At 52.9% G+C, this 15,250-nt stretch overlaps 1 protein-coding gene across 21 annotated transcripts in view; it reads right to left on the bottom strand.

Annotated features, from left to right (window-relative positions):
* SYNE3 (spectrin repeat containing nuclear envelope family member 3) overlaps positions 1-15,250 on the bottom strand; it is a 109,648-nt gene that overhangs the window by 17,920 nt on the left and 76,478 nt on the right. For 18 of the 21 annotated variants that reach the window (XR_014811329.1, XR_014811330.1, XR_014811328.1 and 15 more), the window contains 6 exons: positions 13,379-13,540; positions 13,061-13,233; positions 12,457-12,586; positions 10,756-10,920; positions 5,807-5,956; positions 4,460-4,498 (listed from right to left, as the gene is read on the bottom strand). Coding sequence is in view for 10 of the 21 variants with exons in the window: in XM_084970134.1 (XP_084826260.1) it covers positions 4,460-4,498; positions 5,807-5,956; positions 10,756-10,920; positions 12,457-12,586; positions 13,061-13,233; positions 13,379-13,540 (819 nt within the window). In the remaining 11 variants the exon portion in view is untranslated. Of the gene's footprint in view, positions 1-2,078; positions 3,146-3,270; positions 3,359-4,000; positions 4,499-5,370; positions 5,957-10,755; positions 10,921-12,456; positions 12,587-13,060; positions 13,234-13,378; positions 13,541-15,250 lie in introns of those variants that run through there. The other 3 variants (XR_014811327.1, XM_084970126.1, XR_014811326.1) reach the window with 3 other exon arrangements.

The raw sequence follows: 15,250 nt of genomic DNA on the forward strand, positions 1-15,250 counted from the left end.
CTCAGCACAAAGATGCTTTCAGGTCAGTGCCAAGAGCTCAGGGTGATGGCCAGGGGCCAGCTTTTCTCTGGCAATTCACGATGGACCACGCCAATGCCCCCCTCAACTCTCACTTGCAACTCGGACAGATGCTGAGCCAGGTGCTGGCTGGCTCCTTCTCCCAGGGTTTCCTCTAGAACCCCCAGCAGGGGGCGGTGTCTGGGGCCGCTCCACTTCCCGGCCTGCTCTGGGAAGTCTCCTGGGTGGGGCCTGCCCACAATGCCTTGCGCACCTTCTTCACTAAGTTCTTGGTGCCAAAGCCCTGAGTTAGAGCCCGAGACGCTCTTCCCAGGAGCATCAGAGGCTGCGGACGGGCTCCCACCCGGGGACAGGATGGCAGCGCCTGGGGTGGGGTGGGGGCTGGGTTCATTTGATCTCCTCACTGGGGCAGCTCTACTTTTCCAGCCCCCTGGTTGGTTTCGGAGAGGCCAGGGCTGGGAGGATCTGAGCTGGCCTACAGGAGGTGGTGTGGTTTGTTGATGGGAAGAATCTTTGGATGAAACAAACGGAGTGGGGGGTGACCTTGTCATTCCTCTATCAAGGTCGGGGCCCTGCCCAGTAGCAGATGTGTGGGTACCAGGCTGCCGTGCCTTCCTTCCCTCGCCCTCGATCCATCCATGATCATTAAATAAACAAACAAACAACAAAAAAAAAAAAAGAAAGAAAAAGAGGGAGAGAAATCTCAGTGTCCCGGGTGATAGAAGGACGTAAACCCCAATCCTCGCTGGAAGAACTAGACTAATAAGACAACCCCGTTCCAGCGATGGGAAAAACTGAGTTTTAAAACCTGTGAAATATGGGCAAGTGCATAAAATGCCACCCTCGGGTCTCTCAGCATCTCGATCCATCGCTCAGGGGCCACAGCAGGGGACCCACGGGAGGACTTCGTTCTCCACCCCCCACCCCCCGCAACTCCAGCGCCTGGCCCTGCCTAGGTCACCCCGGCAAACGCAAACATGGGCAAATCTGTTCCACTACACGGCTGTCTGACGCGGGACCACTTCTATGCCCCAAGGCAGGAATTTCACAGCCCAATGGCAACTTGAAAAGCAATGATATTTCATGCGTCTGAAGGCTGCAGGCAGACGTATCCGGTGGCACTGAGCTGGCAAGTGTGTGGGCAGCTGCAAATTTAATAAATCTTAATTATCCTGTTTATATAAACAAGCAGGCTGAAGGCACTGACGTAGTTGGAACCTTCAGTGGCTCGGTTCGTGGAGAGGAAAAAAAGCGTGGAGAGCCAACTGCTCATAAATAATTAGCTTTAGGGCAGGGATTTTTTTTTTTTTCCCCTTCCCTTCGGACTAAAAATAATATATGGAATGTTTTTAAGTTGGCAAGATTACAGCCTCGGAAGACAGCACCTACTTTCTACCTGCTGGGCCCGCGTGTGTGTGTGTGCAGGTGGGTATGCGTGTGCAGACCCAACATAACGCATATGCATGCGCACACCCCACCTGGCGGAACGCCAGAACCACACCGTCGGGAGGATCCCCCATCCACCCCCGGAAGTGGCTTTACCCCCCGGCTCTGAGAGAGAGAAGCAGGGGCAGTGTCTGCAGATATCTCCAGGGTCCTTATCTTCGTGGCAATTAAGAGCCTGCTTTGCATTAGTTTACAAGGAGAACTTGACTCTTAGTTTGGGGGACCCATATTGTCTTCACTGGAAAACTGTGGTTAAGTGACTCGCCAATGGATCACACACACTAGTGGTGGATCCTGGATTCAAATCCAGAGCATAAAGCAGCGGTGCTCAAAGTCTGGTCCCCGAGCCAGAAGTGGCCGCATCACCTTGGGAACTTACTGGAAATACAGATCCTAGGGCCACCCCAGACCTAAGGCATCTGAAACTCCGGGGGTGGGGACCAGAAACCTGTGCTTAATCAAACTGTCATATTAAAGAGCCCTGGAAGGCCTCTGCATAGTGGCCTCTGGGTGGCTTGCTTCCTCACAGGGGGCTGAGAGCCATTAGCTCAAAAGCCAGCCCCAAACTCAAACTCTCACACCTCCATTTGTTTTCAATCCGAAGAAGCAGATTCTTTTTTTTTCGCTATTTAGAGCCTGCCTGCTTTGCATACCCCCCGAAGCTGTGCCCGACATCTGCCATAGATAAGATCCACCTTGCAGCTGTAAAGACCACAGGCGCCTGCTGTCCTTGGGCACTCTCTGACCAGAGCAACGCCAGCCCAGCTGGGCGTGTGACCCTCTCTCTCCCATGTCCCCCCACCCCATAGGCTCCATAGGCAGCATGTGCCGCCCACCTGGGCAGACCTTCACTCTTGTGCTACATCTCAAGTAGCTAAACCAGTGCTTGGCACAAAGTCGGCACTCGGTACGTATTTGTGGAATGAATGAATGAGACGATACTGAACACGCGGCTGTGAACACTCCACGTTAACCGGCTCTCAGGCCCCCAGGAGCCTGAGTCGTGCTGCAGGGCTGGTATCAGCCAGTCAGGTGTCCCCCTACTCAAAACCACCAGGGCACCCCCAGACATGACTCCCCGCTGGACTCTGGTCTGGGAGCTACAGGCCAGAGAGGGGCTTAAAGTGCGGGAACTGGAGGCAGCCTGGACACCTGGCCCTGGGCCCCCCAAGTGCCACCAGGAGTCGCAGCCTGGGCAGAGTGGGCCACCCTGCCCTTCCTGAGGTTCTCCCCTATTTCTCAAGAGCCCCTTGTTCTTCTAAATGGGGTGGGGGGCGGTGGACCAGGGCTTTCAGCTCTTCTCTAAAGAATGAATGGTAGGAGTTCCCATCATGGCTCAGCGGAAACGAATCTGACTAGCATCCATGGGGATGAAGGGTCGAACCCTGGCCCCATTCAGTGGGTTAAGAATCTGGCTTTGCTGTGGCTGTTGTGTAGGCCATCAGCTACAGTTCCATTCGACCCCTAGCCTGAGAACCTCCATATGCCCTGGGTGTGGCCTTAAAAAGACAAACAAAAACAAAAACAAAAACATGAACAGTAGGAGTTCCCATTGTGGTTCATTGGAACTGAATCTGACTAGGATCCATGAGGGTGTGGGTTTGATCCCTGGCCTCACTCAGTGGATCAGGGATCTGGCATTGCCATGAGCTGTGGTGTAGGTCACAGATGTGGCTCAGATCTGGCATTGCTGTGGCTGTGGTGTAGGCCGGCAGCTGCAGCTTCAACCGGACCCCTAGCCTGGGAAGTCCACATGCTGCACCTGTGGCTCTAAATTAAAAAAGAAAAGAGAATGAATCGTTCACATGAGCTTCAAAATTTGTTCATGGTATAAAGTCAGCATTGACGGTTCCATTTTACAGATGGGGAAAGTAAGCCGCAGGAGTCAAAGCAACTTGCCCAAGACCTCACGGCTGGTGGCTGCGGGGCTCAGAGCACAGCGCTGGCCTCCTGACTCTGGTTCTCCCCCGCCCCCACTCCAGCCCTGGGACACCACTTGTCCTGTAGATGGAGACACGAATACGAGCTGGAGACCAAGAAGTGCGGGTGTACAGAGGCCTTGGGGACCAGACCACAGCACAAGGGGGCTGGAGGCCCCGGGGCTCTTTGGAACAGAGCCTGCCAGAGGCACACGTCGTCAGGAACCAACACTCGGCAGGACAACCAGCGCTCTCTCAGAAAAGGTGGCACTGGGGATTCAGTTTCCACGGGGCTTTTGCAGAAGTGAAGAGAGCCATCGGGCCCCGGGCATGCTTGTTCCAAGGCACAGTGAGGAAGGTAGGCATGGGCTGAGGACTCAGAGGCCAGGGCCCTCTCAGGAGTCCTGTGCCTTCCCTGAATATGTCCCTCCAATCTGGCCATGTCTGGCTTTCCTCATGTATAACACGGCAGCAGTGACACCTCCTGGGTGTCAATGGAACGCCCTAACCACGATTTGGCAGACTCCTGGCACACAGTGAATGATCAACACACAGCATCTAGAGTAATAATTATTATTCCTAATTATTGCTGTGATTACTGCTGCTAGTGTCATTGCTTTGCCCTGCAAGCCCTGCTTGTCACAGAAGGCCGAAGTGGAAACGCTGGCTGGTGGAACACAACGGGCACAGCCACCCCCTCCTCTGTGTCCCCCCTGAGCCTCCTATGCCGTCTACTACTCAGGTGGCCTGGAACCCTCCAGGGTGCCTGGGACAGTCCTGGTTTAGGCCTGTCATCACAGATAATTATTAACAGGGTCCTGGATATTATCCAGGATGCTCTCATCTCCCAGGCCCTGCCACAGCCAAGTACATTTTGTGTGTCCCCGGGAGTCAGGGCCCTGGAGCCCAGGACAGTGCAACCCAGAGCCAATGCCTCATACACCTTCCTTGGACCTCACGGAACCTTCCAGAAAGCCCAGGGGTCCTGCCCCAGCGACGCAGCCCCCCCCCCCCTCCGCCCGCCCCCAGACGCCCTGCCCTCTAGCCGAGCAGAGCAGATGGCAGACGCGCCGTACCTTTTGGAATCCAGTCGGCTCCCCTGGAGAACTCCCCGTCTGTTATTTTAGGGAAGGAGAGGAAACGGGGAAAAAAACGAAGTTAAGTGAGTGAAACTTAAATCCCAGCAGAGCCTGTAATGGAATATTCATTTTGTCAGGGGAGTGTTTCTTTAAAACTCCTGGTCATCTGGACAGGCTGAACCAGCAGGTGATTCAATTTAATGAGCTTTTTAACGCACTTTGGGCCCAGGTGGGATTCCGTCTGGGAAGGCCTGGGCCAAGGCCACGGGCGCGCCGACCTGGCTGGGGCTGGGCTGACACCTAGTGGCTGACTTGGCTGCTTCGGGGCCAGCAAAGCTGGAGCCCCAGAGCTTGCAGCTCCAGGAGGCCACCCCCCACCCACCCACCCTCTCCTCGGGTGAAACCATGTGCCTCAGTGTCCCTATCAGTTTTCAGGCAATAATAACAGCACCTCCTTTATAAAGCTGTAATGAGGACATAGCATTTAATAAAGGCCGTTATTAATGTGGCTGTTACCATTATTTTGTGTGAGACCCAAGGGCCCAAAGGGAGAAGGTCCTTCCTCAGTGTCACGAAGCAGGTTAGTGGAGGAGGGGCCCTAGATTTTAGGGGTCCCAGCGTCCACTCCAGGGTTCCCACCACCGCGCCTCCAACACCAGGGTGTGTCTGAAGCTGGCTTTGCCCCTTACTAGCCCAGTGAACTTGGCTGAGTTTTTAAATTCCTCAGGGTCTCAGCTCCCATCTGCAGGCTGGAGAGGCAATTACTCTGGTCAAGGGCTGCAGGAAGCACTAAATGGCAGTGCTTCCACCACTGACCCACGCAGGCACCAGCAAGTTTTTTTTCTTTGTCTTTTTACAGCTGCACCTGCAGCATATGGAGGTTCCCAGGCTGGGCATTGAATTGGAGCTGCAACTGCCGGCCTACTTCACAGCCACTGCAATACCAGATCCAAGCTGCATCTGCCACCTACACTGCAGCTTGTGACAACACCAGATCTTAAACTCACTGAGTGAGGAGGCCAGGGATCAAACCCTCAGCCTCACAGAGACTATGCCGGGTCCATGACCCGCTGAACCACAACAGGAGCTCCTGGAAACACTAAATGGGACGATACACATGCAGGTTTCAGGTGGGAAGGTAGCAAACCTGTCCTGATTAGCGCTCCTGTCTCTCTGAGTGGCAGGATGGCCAATGACAAATTGCAAGTCAAGTGCCCAGGACCCATGAGGCTCCATGTGCTCTGAGTGTGTCTCAGCCTGGTCTGCAGAGACACAGGGTGGAGTGGATGTGGGCGGAGCTGTGTCTCCCCCGGGGCCTGTTCCCCGTGCATCCTGGGCACCTACCAGCAGGAGGCTGGAGTCCTTGAGTTTGGACTTGTACAGCATCCACCGGTAGCGCAGATCCTCCAGCTCATCCAAAGACCCCCTCGCTGGTCCAAGACGAAGGAGGTTTTCAAAGAGATGCTGACCTTCTGGGACCCGAGCTTCCAGCTCCTAGAGGGAAAAGACAGGCTCGAGGGTAACTTCCAAATGGCCAAGGTGGCCCCACCTGTTGGTCAGGAGGAGCCAGTCAAATGTCACTTAAGAAGCAGCCCACAGGTCACATAAAGTGAGAATCCCTTCCATGCAAATGGAAGCCAAGGCTAGGCAGCTGCTCTCTGGGATGTTAGAGAGTGGACTCCAGTGTGAAAGGGGAGCTGTGGTGTCCACCGCCACGGTCACTTCCAGCTCTGGCAGTCTAGAACCAAGTCCTCCCGTCAGCATCATTACAAAGTTCCCGTTGTGACTCAGCGGTATTGAACCCACCAAGTATCCATGAAGTTGTGGGTTCGATCCCTGGCCTCCGTCAGTGGGTTAAGGATCCGGCATTGCCATGAGCCGTGGTGTAGGTCACAGACATGGCTTGGATCCTGCGTTGCTGTGGCTGTGGTGTAGGTGGGCAGCTGCAGCTCTGATTGGACCCCTAGCCTGGGAACCTCCATATGCCATAGATGCGGCCCTAAAAAGCAAAACAAAACAAAACAAAACAAAACAAAAAACAAAAAAAAAGAGTTACCATCATTATAAAAGCTACTGTTGTTGACCATGTCTCTCTGTTGGCCTTTTTACTCTGGGCAGAGTGATGTTGCGACTGGATGGATTTTTCTATCAAAATACAGTAACTTGTTCCCTAAGATGGCATCGTGGCATCTTGTGTCCTCAGGACTCTTGGGAGGTAGTGATGTGGGGATGCGGGGATGTGGTCTGGGCTCTAAATCTAAGAGCCTGAGCTTAAGTTCTGGCCTGAGGTCCTGGCTCTCTCCCATCCTGCCAGCTTCATGATTCAGGCACACAGCTTAGCTTCTCAGACCCCCCTAGAATAGGGGGTTCCACCCGAGCAAGGGAGCTTCCCCTGGGGAACTAAGTCACCTCTGATGTGCCTCAAGCCGGGTGGTGGTGGCAGGAGATGAAAGGAATGGCTGCATAGGAGGAAGGACACAGGGAGGAAGGACTTTGGCCAACTAGGTAATGGGAATTAAAGCTCTCGCCGAGGACAAAATATTAGAAACATCTTTAAGGCTTCAAAGAGTGAACAAAAGAGTGAGGCCAAACCAGGGAAAGGTTAAGATCCAGAGAAGTAAGCCTGGTGTCCAGACCCACTTTTGCCCGTAGGGCATTTGCCAGTCTGCACCAAGCAGCTGTGAAACACATCAGCCTCGCGGGGCTCGGGAGACAAGGTCAAAGTCTGGACCCTGCAGAGGTGAAGCCTCTGGAGAAGCATCTCCTCTGGCTGACACACCTCAAGGGGAATCAGAAGTCACCTCAGACCTTGTTTGGGGTTGCAGCCCAGCTCTAAGTCATTTCAGGGGTCTAGGAAGCCTCACATTTTGAAATTGGATTCAGTGGTTCCAGAATGATAAAGTCCTGGCTTGCCTGGCCGTCACAAACAGCCCTCTCTGGAGAACAGATTACCCTAAATCTCCAATTACTCTTATACGTATTTGTCAAGGACAAAGTCCAGCACACACTCAAAGCAGCCACACCCAGATACAAGACACCAAGAACAAGAAGAGGCAGACACAATACTTGACATTCCTAAAATGATGTGAGAGGCAATTATTACACACCCTGTGATAACAACTGTGTCTACTGTGTTCAAAGAAGTAAAAGACAAGCCTAGGAGTTCCCGCTGTGGCACAGTAGGTTAAGGACCTGGCATTGCTGCAGCTGTGGTGTAGGTCACAGCTGAGGCTCAGATTGGATCCCCTGCCCAGGAACTTCCCATATGCCCTGGGTGCAGCCGAAAAAAAAAAAAAAATGATAAACCTAAAAATTTCAGCAAGGACCCAGAAGCTATAAAAAATGGCAGAGAAGATTTTTTTAAAAAACCGAGTAGAATTTCTAGAACAGATAAATACAATATGCAAAGTTAAGAACATAGCACATACAATAGCAAATGAGACACAGCTAAATCAAGTGGAAGATTGGCTAGGAAAAAACTACCTAGAAGACAATATGAAAAGATAAGAGGATGAAAAAACATACAAGGCAGGGTAAAGCATGTATGAGAAGAAATAACGTATGTTTATTTAAAAAAAAAATTTTTTTTTCTTTTTAGGGCTGCACCCATGGCATATGGAGGTTCCCAGGCTAGGGGTCCAATCAGAGATGTAGCTGCTGGCCTACACCACAGCCACAGCAACGCCAGATCCGAGCCGTGTCTGCGACCCACACCACAGCTCACGGCAACGCTGGATCCTTAACCCGTTGATCGAGGCTAGGGATTGAACCTGCAACCTCATGGATACCAGCTGGGTTCCTTAACTGCTGAGCCGTGATGGGAGCTCCAAGAAGAAATAACATATGTTTAAATGGCATCTCAAAAGGTGAGAAGAAAGGGAACAAGGCAGAGGCCGTATTTTGACAGAATTTTCCAGAAAGACCCTAGGCCACAGATGCAAGAATCCAGATGCTTGACTCTCAGGCCAGAAAAATAAAAAGAAATCCAAACCTCTAATGTATCATGGTAAAATCACAGACAAATAAGGAAAAAGGGAGGTAGGCTTGGACTTGATTGAGAAAGGCCGCGTGTGATATAAACTTGGCAGGCTCACCCTGTGCTGAAAGGGTTTCCACTGGGGGGAGGACAAAGTCATATTTAGGATTCTGAAGGACCACTCCGGCTATAGCGTGAGCCATTATTGAGATGGGGAGCCAACAGGTAGGAGGCGGGCCAGTGGGAGGCCATTGCCACAATCAAAGTCAAAATGGATAAAAGCCTAGATTAAGACAGTGGTAGTGGGGGAAACAGCCCACGAATATTCAGGAGGTGGAATCAAGAAAGGTTGGCTAGGAGTTCCCGTTGTGGCACAGTGGTTAACGAATCCGACTAGGAACCATGAGGTTGCGGGTTCGATCCCTGCCCTTGCTCAGTGGGTTAACGATCCGGCGTTGCCATGAGCTGTGGTGTAGGTTGCAGACGCGGCTTGGATCCCGCGTTGCTGTGGCTCTGGCTTAGGCCGGTGGCTACAGCTCTGATTCGACCTGGCCTGGAAACCTCCATATGCCGCGGGTGCGGCCCAAGAAATAGCAACAACAACAACGACAAAAAAATAAAAAATAAATAAATAAATAAAAATAAAAAAAAAAAAAAGAAAGGTTGGCTACTAATTAGGTGTGGGAGTTAGACTGTCCCCTCGTAGTAGCTAGATTATTCCCTCAACCTGCCACATCCCCGCCCTTTGCAATGTGATCTTGCAATACTTCCCATCAAGGGGCAGAGTCTATTTTCTCTCCCCTTGAATCTGGGCTGATCTTGTGACTTTCTTTGTCCACCAGGAGGCAGGGGAAGTGACGCTGTGCCAGTCCCTAGTCTAAGACTGAAAAGCACTTTTTAAAAAAAAAGTTTTTTCATTATAGTTGATTTAGAGTGTTTTGTCAATTTCTGCTGGACAGCAAAGTGACCCAGCTATACATAGATATACATTCTTTTTCTCACATTATCCTCCATCATGCTCCATCACAAGTGACTAGACAGAGTTCCCTGGGCTATACAGCAGGATCTCATTGCTTATCCACTCCAAATGCAGTAGTTTGCATCTACGAACCCCAAACTCCCAGTCCACCCCTCCCCCTCCCCCTCCCTCTTGGCAGCTACAAGTCTGTTCTCCACGTCTATGAGTTTTGGGGTTTTTTTTCTTGTACATAGGTTCATTTGTGCTATATAGATTCCAGATACAAGTGACATTGAAAAGGTTTTTGAGGCATTCTCCCACTCCCTCTCTCTGACCCTTCCTCTGCTCCGAGAAGCCCGGGCTGTCGTGCAGGAGGATAAGAGGTGTGTAGTCCAGCTCATCTCAAATAGCCCACCAGCCCCCGGAAGCACAGCCACCCTGCTCACCTACAAACAAAGGAGCCCAGCTAAGGTCAGAAGCACTGCCTGGCTGACCTCAGCCTCAATTACTGAACTTCAGAATCAGGAGCTAAATAAACAGTTGTTCTTTTAAGCTATAAACAGATGGAATGGCTTGTTACACAGCAAGAGTCAAGTGATAAGTGAGTCATGATTAGCGGTGATATTTTCCAAAGTCGGTGAATATAGCAGTAGGCTGCATGGATGGATCAAGGGTTCTTTGAAAATATTTTGGGCAAGTTCCATCGTGGCACAGAGGAAATGAATCCAACTAGGAACCATGAAGTTGCAGGTTCCATCCCTGGCCTCGCTCAGTGGGTTAAGGATCCGGCATTGCCATGAGCTGTGGTGTAGGTCGCAGACACGGTTCAGATCCCATGTTGCTGTGGCTGTGGTGTAGGCCAGCAAAAATAGCTCCGATTAGACCCGTAGCCTGGGAACCTCCATATGCCGCAGGCGCAGCCCTAAAAAAAGACAAAAGACAAAAAAAAAAAAAAAAAAAAATTGGTATGGAGTTCCCTCTGCAGTGCAGTGGGGTAAGAATACAATTGCAGTGGCTCTGGTTGTTTCAGAAGCATGGATTTGACACCCAGCAGCATGGGTTTGACACCCGGCCTGGTGCAGTGGATTAAAGGATCCAGCGTTGCCATAGCTGCGGCATAGGTCGTGGCTGGGGCTTGGATTCAAACGCTGGCCAGGGGAACTTCCATATGCCACAGGTGCAGCTGTAAATAAATAAATAAATAATGAAATATTTGAGTCAAAATATTTAAAAACTATTATTTATGCACAAACCAGGAGAGCTCACCAGCTATGCTCCCTTTCTGGGAGAGCTCCCTGGCAGCAGTCTATCTTTGGGGGCAAAACCCGGGGAAAAGGGGGTCTTTCCTTAGGAACAAACCTGCAACTTTGTTTCTCTGGTCCTCAAGTCCTCGGCGGTGGCAGCTTTCATGGCGATGATTCTAACCAGCTTGGAATTTTCCACCTGCAACCAGAGCTCAAAGTTCCTCAGGAGCTGGGAGAAATCTTCGTGGCTGCCTTCTCCCTCCCGGAGCAGCGGACGTGCCTGCAGGAGCGCAGAGTGCGACCAAAGACTCAGAGCTTCTGCAAACAGCCCCCTGGGCGGAGTCCAACCCAGCAGATGGGTGGGGATGAGGAGGCCCCAGTGGTGATGAGAGGCAGCTGGGGTGGCGGGGTAGGGTGGGTGGGGGAGAGGTGGTGGTGGGGTTTGAGGACTGCACCTCTACTCAATGTGGCCACGGTTAGGGGCCAGGGATGTCCCTCACTGTCATCTCCCTCCCTGGTCTCCTGGAGGCAGCCAGCATCATCCCCTTACAGGATGTCTATAACAGTGGGCAACTTCTGCCACTTCTGCCCCCTCCAGGCTACGCGGCCAGAATGATCTGTCTCAAATGCAAGCCTAGGAGTTCCTGTTGTGGTTCAGCAGAAAAGAATCCGACTAGTATCCATGAGGATGCGGGTGCGATCCCTGGCCTCGCTCAGTGGGTTAAGGATCCGGCGTTGCCATGAGCTGTCGTGTAGGTTGCAGACACGACTTGGATCTGGCGTTGCTGTGGCTGTGGCGAAGGCTAGTGGCTACAGCTCCCATTTGACCCCTAGCCTGGGAACCTCCATGTGCTGCAGGTGCAGCCCTAAAAAGACTAAATACATAAATAAATAAATAAATAAATAAAATGCAAGCCCACTTAGGTGAGCCTCATTCATACACTGTGGCGTCTCACACTCCTGGATGTGGCTCCAGAGTCTCGGGTTCCGGCTCTGCCTGGCTCCGTAGCCCGTGTCACCCGCCCCATCCTCTGAGCCGGAGCCCACAGCCGCGACCCGGCCCCCGTCCGGGTGCTGTCGCCCCCAGGTCTTTGCACACACCCGTCCTCTCCTCTCCTCGACCCCCGCTCAGCCGTGGGCCTCCCCCTGATGGTTCACCTCTTCTGGGAGGGCCGCGTTACCCCGGGACCAGCTCACAGTGCTCAGCCACAGGCCGCCGTGGCACCTACTGCCACGAACCTCCCGTCCCGTAAACCCTGATTCTATTGCCTGTGGTTCCCGGCTCCTTGGTCCTCAAAATGTGCTCTGAGGCCCAGCAGCGGAGATAATGTGGGGCCCTTAACCCACTGAGCCACAATGGGAACTCCCTGATTCTATTCTTTTAAAGCTAGTCAAGGGAAGGGATATATGATACTAGGTAGTTAGGTTAGTTCTTTTTACAAAATACATCGTAGGGCACAAGCAAGTCCCATCTTGGGTGCTTTCCGTTTGCAGTCTGGGGTGGCAGGAAGCTTCCAACCTTGACACCCTCCTCCCTTCAAGGAGAGCATGCAGGATTTCTGTGGGTGAGGCTGGTCTGTCCAAAGGATGGCTTCCCTGTGTGAACTCTGGGTCTGGGGTCTCCGAGACCCTCTGTCCGGTGGCACAGGGAGCCCCAGTACCACAGCCGGGCAAGCTCCCCTGAGATGGGAGGTGGCCCAGTCCTGAGCTGAGCAAGGGGTCCCAGGCAGGGAGGCGACTTTGCTGGAGACACTTTCCAACCATCAACTGACTCGGGACCTGGTCCCTCCCCCGGAAGCCCCACTGGACGACTCACCCGACGGTGATGTCGGGAAATGAGATCGGTGGGGGTGATGAGAAACCCAGTCTTTGGAATGTTGTTGGTGAAAATCATTTTCTTCCCTGAATCCACTTCCGTCCTCTGCAGCTGCTGGTTTCTGACGAGGCTGAGAAGACAAATCAGCCAAGTTCAACATGATGAAGTGATGGGACTCCCAGGTCACGGGAGACGTCCCCCAGGTCACGGGAGAAGTCACAGCGGGAGCTGACTTCTGCTCGGGACAGTCCGTGCCCGTCCTTCAGCTTTGTCGGAACCTCCCAGGGCACCTGCATTTCCAGTTTCCTCCTCGGGACACACGGGACCACCAGTGAGGTGTATAGACCCACTGACACAGGTGAGGCCCAAGTCCGAAGGCGCTGGAGGCTAACTCCCAAGCTGGGACATGTCCCTGCTCCTAGTGCACCTGCTACAATTGCCTGGAGATGCCCGGAGGCACCTGGCACCATACCTGGCACCACGCCTGGCATGCAGCAGAACCCCAGCCAGCCATCTCTTCTGGAGGCACGACTGAGCTCTCCCTGGATGGGAAGGGCAGGGGGGATTGTCTGGGACCAGGCTCAGAGCCAAGAGGTCGTCTTACCTCTGCAGGCTTTCCTCCAGCAGCCTCAGGGCCCCCCACGACTCCGCCAGCTCCGCCAGCTCCTCCTGGACCATGGCGGCCCCCTCCGGAGAGGACTTCTCCATCACCAGCCGCCCGAGGGCTTCGATCAGGGGCAGCTGGGCCTCCTTCTCTGGGAGCTCGGCCAGCAGTCTCTGAAGGACACACGGACACACAGACACAATACGGTGTTAAGGAAGGGGGCCTCTGGTCCCCAGTAGGAGAGCACCAGCCCCCAGACCTGCTTTTGGGGGTGCAGGGAGGGAATCTGCCCCCTGGGGGTGAGAAGAGCCACCTTACCTCGGCCTCAGCCTCTCGGGACTGAGCATCCCACGGGCCCAGGTACCCCCGGTGGGCCTCCAGCTTCTGAGTGAGCACGGCGAGCCAGTGCCGCAGCTCCAGCAGCTGGTGGCTGAAGGTGCAATGCTCCCGTACGCTCTGCTGGCACCTGTCCACGAGGTCCTGCAGCAAGCACAGCCCCAGGGGCCCAGGCTGAGACCTTGGGCCACCCCACCCTGCAGAGCCCCCAGCTCTGCCCAAGCCCAGAGGCACATGGTCCACCAGGACCTCACCCAGCTGGCCCTCCTTTCTGCACAGTGCCAGGAACTTAACCCTGAAAGACCAACTCGGGTATAAAGCGCCTCTCAGAAAGTACCAAGTCTGCACGAGGATGTGGGCAGTGGGAACTCCCGTCCGCACCCAATGGGGTGTAAACTGGTACCACCACGTGGGAAGACTGAGGTTGGCATCTAATAAAACCGGATACAGGCATCCCTATGAATGAACCATTTCACCCCTGGGTGTAAACCAATAGATGCGAACACACCTTCACCAAAAGGCATGCGTGTGCTGTTGCCCACGAGAACTCCAAACTGGAAACGACCCAAGTGCCAACAGTAGTTGGATAAATGCACTATGATACTTGCACGTGATGGACTATTTCGCCACAGCAAGAATGAGCAATCTACATAGAATCTAGTGTGACGCTACGGAAGGATTTACAACCACACGTGGAGACCTAAGAGCTGGACACAAAGTAAAACATTCTGCCTGATTCCATTGAAGTCACATATACAACAGGCAAATTCAATCGATGCTGTGCCAAGTCGAAGGTCAGGGTTACCTTCAGGAGTGGGCAATAACTAGAAGGGGCACGAAGGGAGGTATTTTTCTGTGTCTCAGTGCTGGTAATGCAGACATGTTGTTTTAAAAAACATATCAAGCTGCATACTTAGGTGTTCACTTTTCTGTCTATGATTATGCAGACGCTGGCTGACAGCACTGGATGCCAGGCCCACTTGGAGCTGGAGACTCTCCTGCACTCTCACTGCCACTGTCCTCTCCTATCCCTTGTGCACCAACATTGGACCCAGTGCTTAAATGGCCACTCCCTTGCTTGGTGGGGTACGTACCCCCTGGGGGTTGGGGGGTAGGAATATCACCTGGGCTGAGCTGAGCCGGAAGTGCTTATTAGAACTTATTAGACCTAGGAGTTCCCGTCGTGGCACAGTGGTTAACGAATCCGACCAGGAACCATGAGGTTGCAGGTTCGGTCCCTGCTCTTGCTCAGTGGGTTAACGATCCGGCGTTGCCGTGAGCTGTGGTGTAGGTTGCAGACGCGGCTCGGATCTCACGTTGCTGTAGCTCTGGCGTAGGCCGGAGGCTACAGCTCCGATCTGACCCCTAGCCTGGGAATCTCCATATGCCACGGGAGTGGCCCAAGAAATAGCAAAAAAAAAGACAAAAAAAAAAAGAACTTATTAGACATAAAAAGCACTGAGCACCAACGTAATAAAAGAGAGGCATACTTCTTTGAAAAAGTATTTCAACAATTAATACAGGAGTTTCCATTGTAGATCAGCAGGTCGTATCCATTAGGATTCCTGACTAGTGTCCATTAGGATGCGGGTTCAATCCCTGGCCTCGCTCAGTGGGTTAAGGATCTGGCGTTGCCACAAGCTGCAGTGCAGGTCACAGCTGCGGCTCAGATCTGGCGTTGCTGTGGCTGTGGCGTGGGCCTGCAACTGCTGCTCTGATTTGATCCCAACCCCAGGAACTTCCACACGCTGCAGGTGTGGGCCTAAGAGGGAGAAAAACCAAACCAAACCAACAAAACCAAAATAAAAAACGCCAAAGCAATAACTAAAGAAGTATGAAAGAATTAGAATAGCA

The sequence above is a fragment of the Sus scrofa genome, chromosome 7, assembly GCF_054392235.1.
Source record: "Sus scrofa isolate SSC_HxYL_T2T_F1_AM1 chromosome 7, Sscrofa_HxYL_maternal_Yorkshire_Landrace_v2.0, whole genome shotgun sequence".
Taxonomy (NCBI): domain Eukaryota; kingdom Metazoa; phylum Chordata; class Mammalia; order Artiodactyla; family Suidae; genus Sus; species Sus scrofa.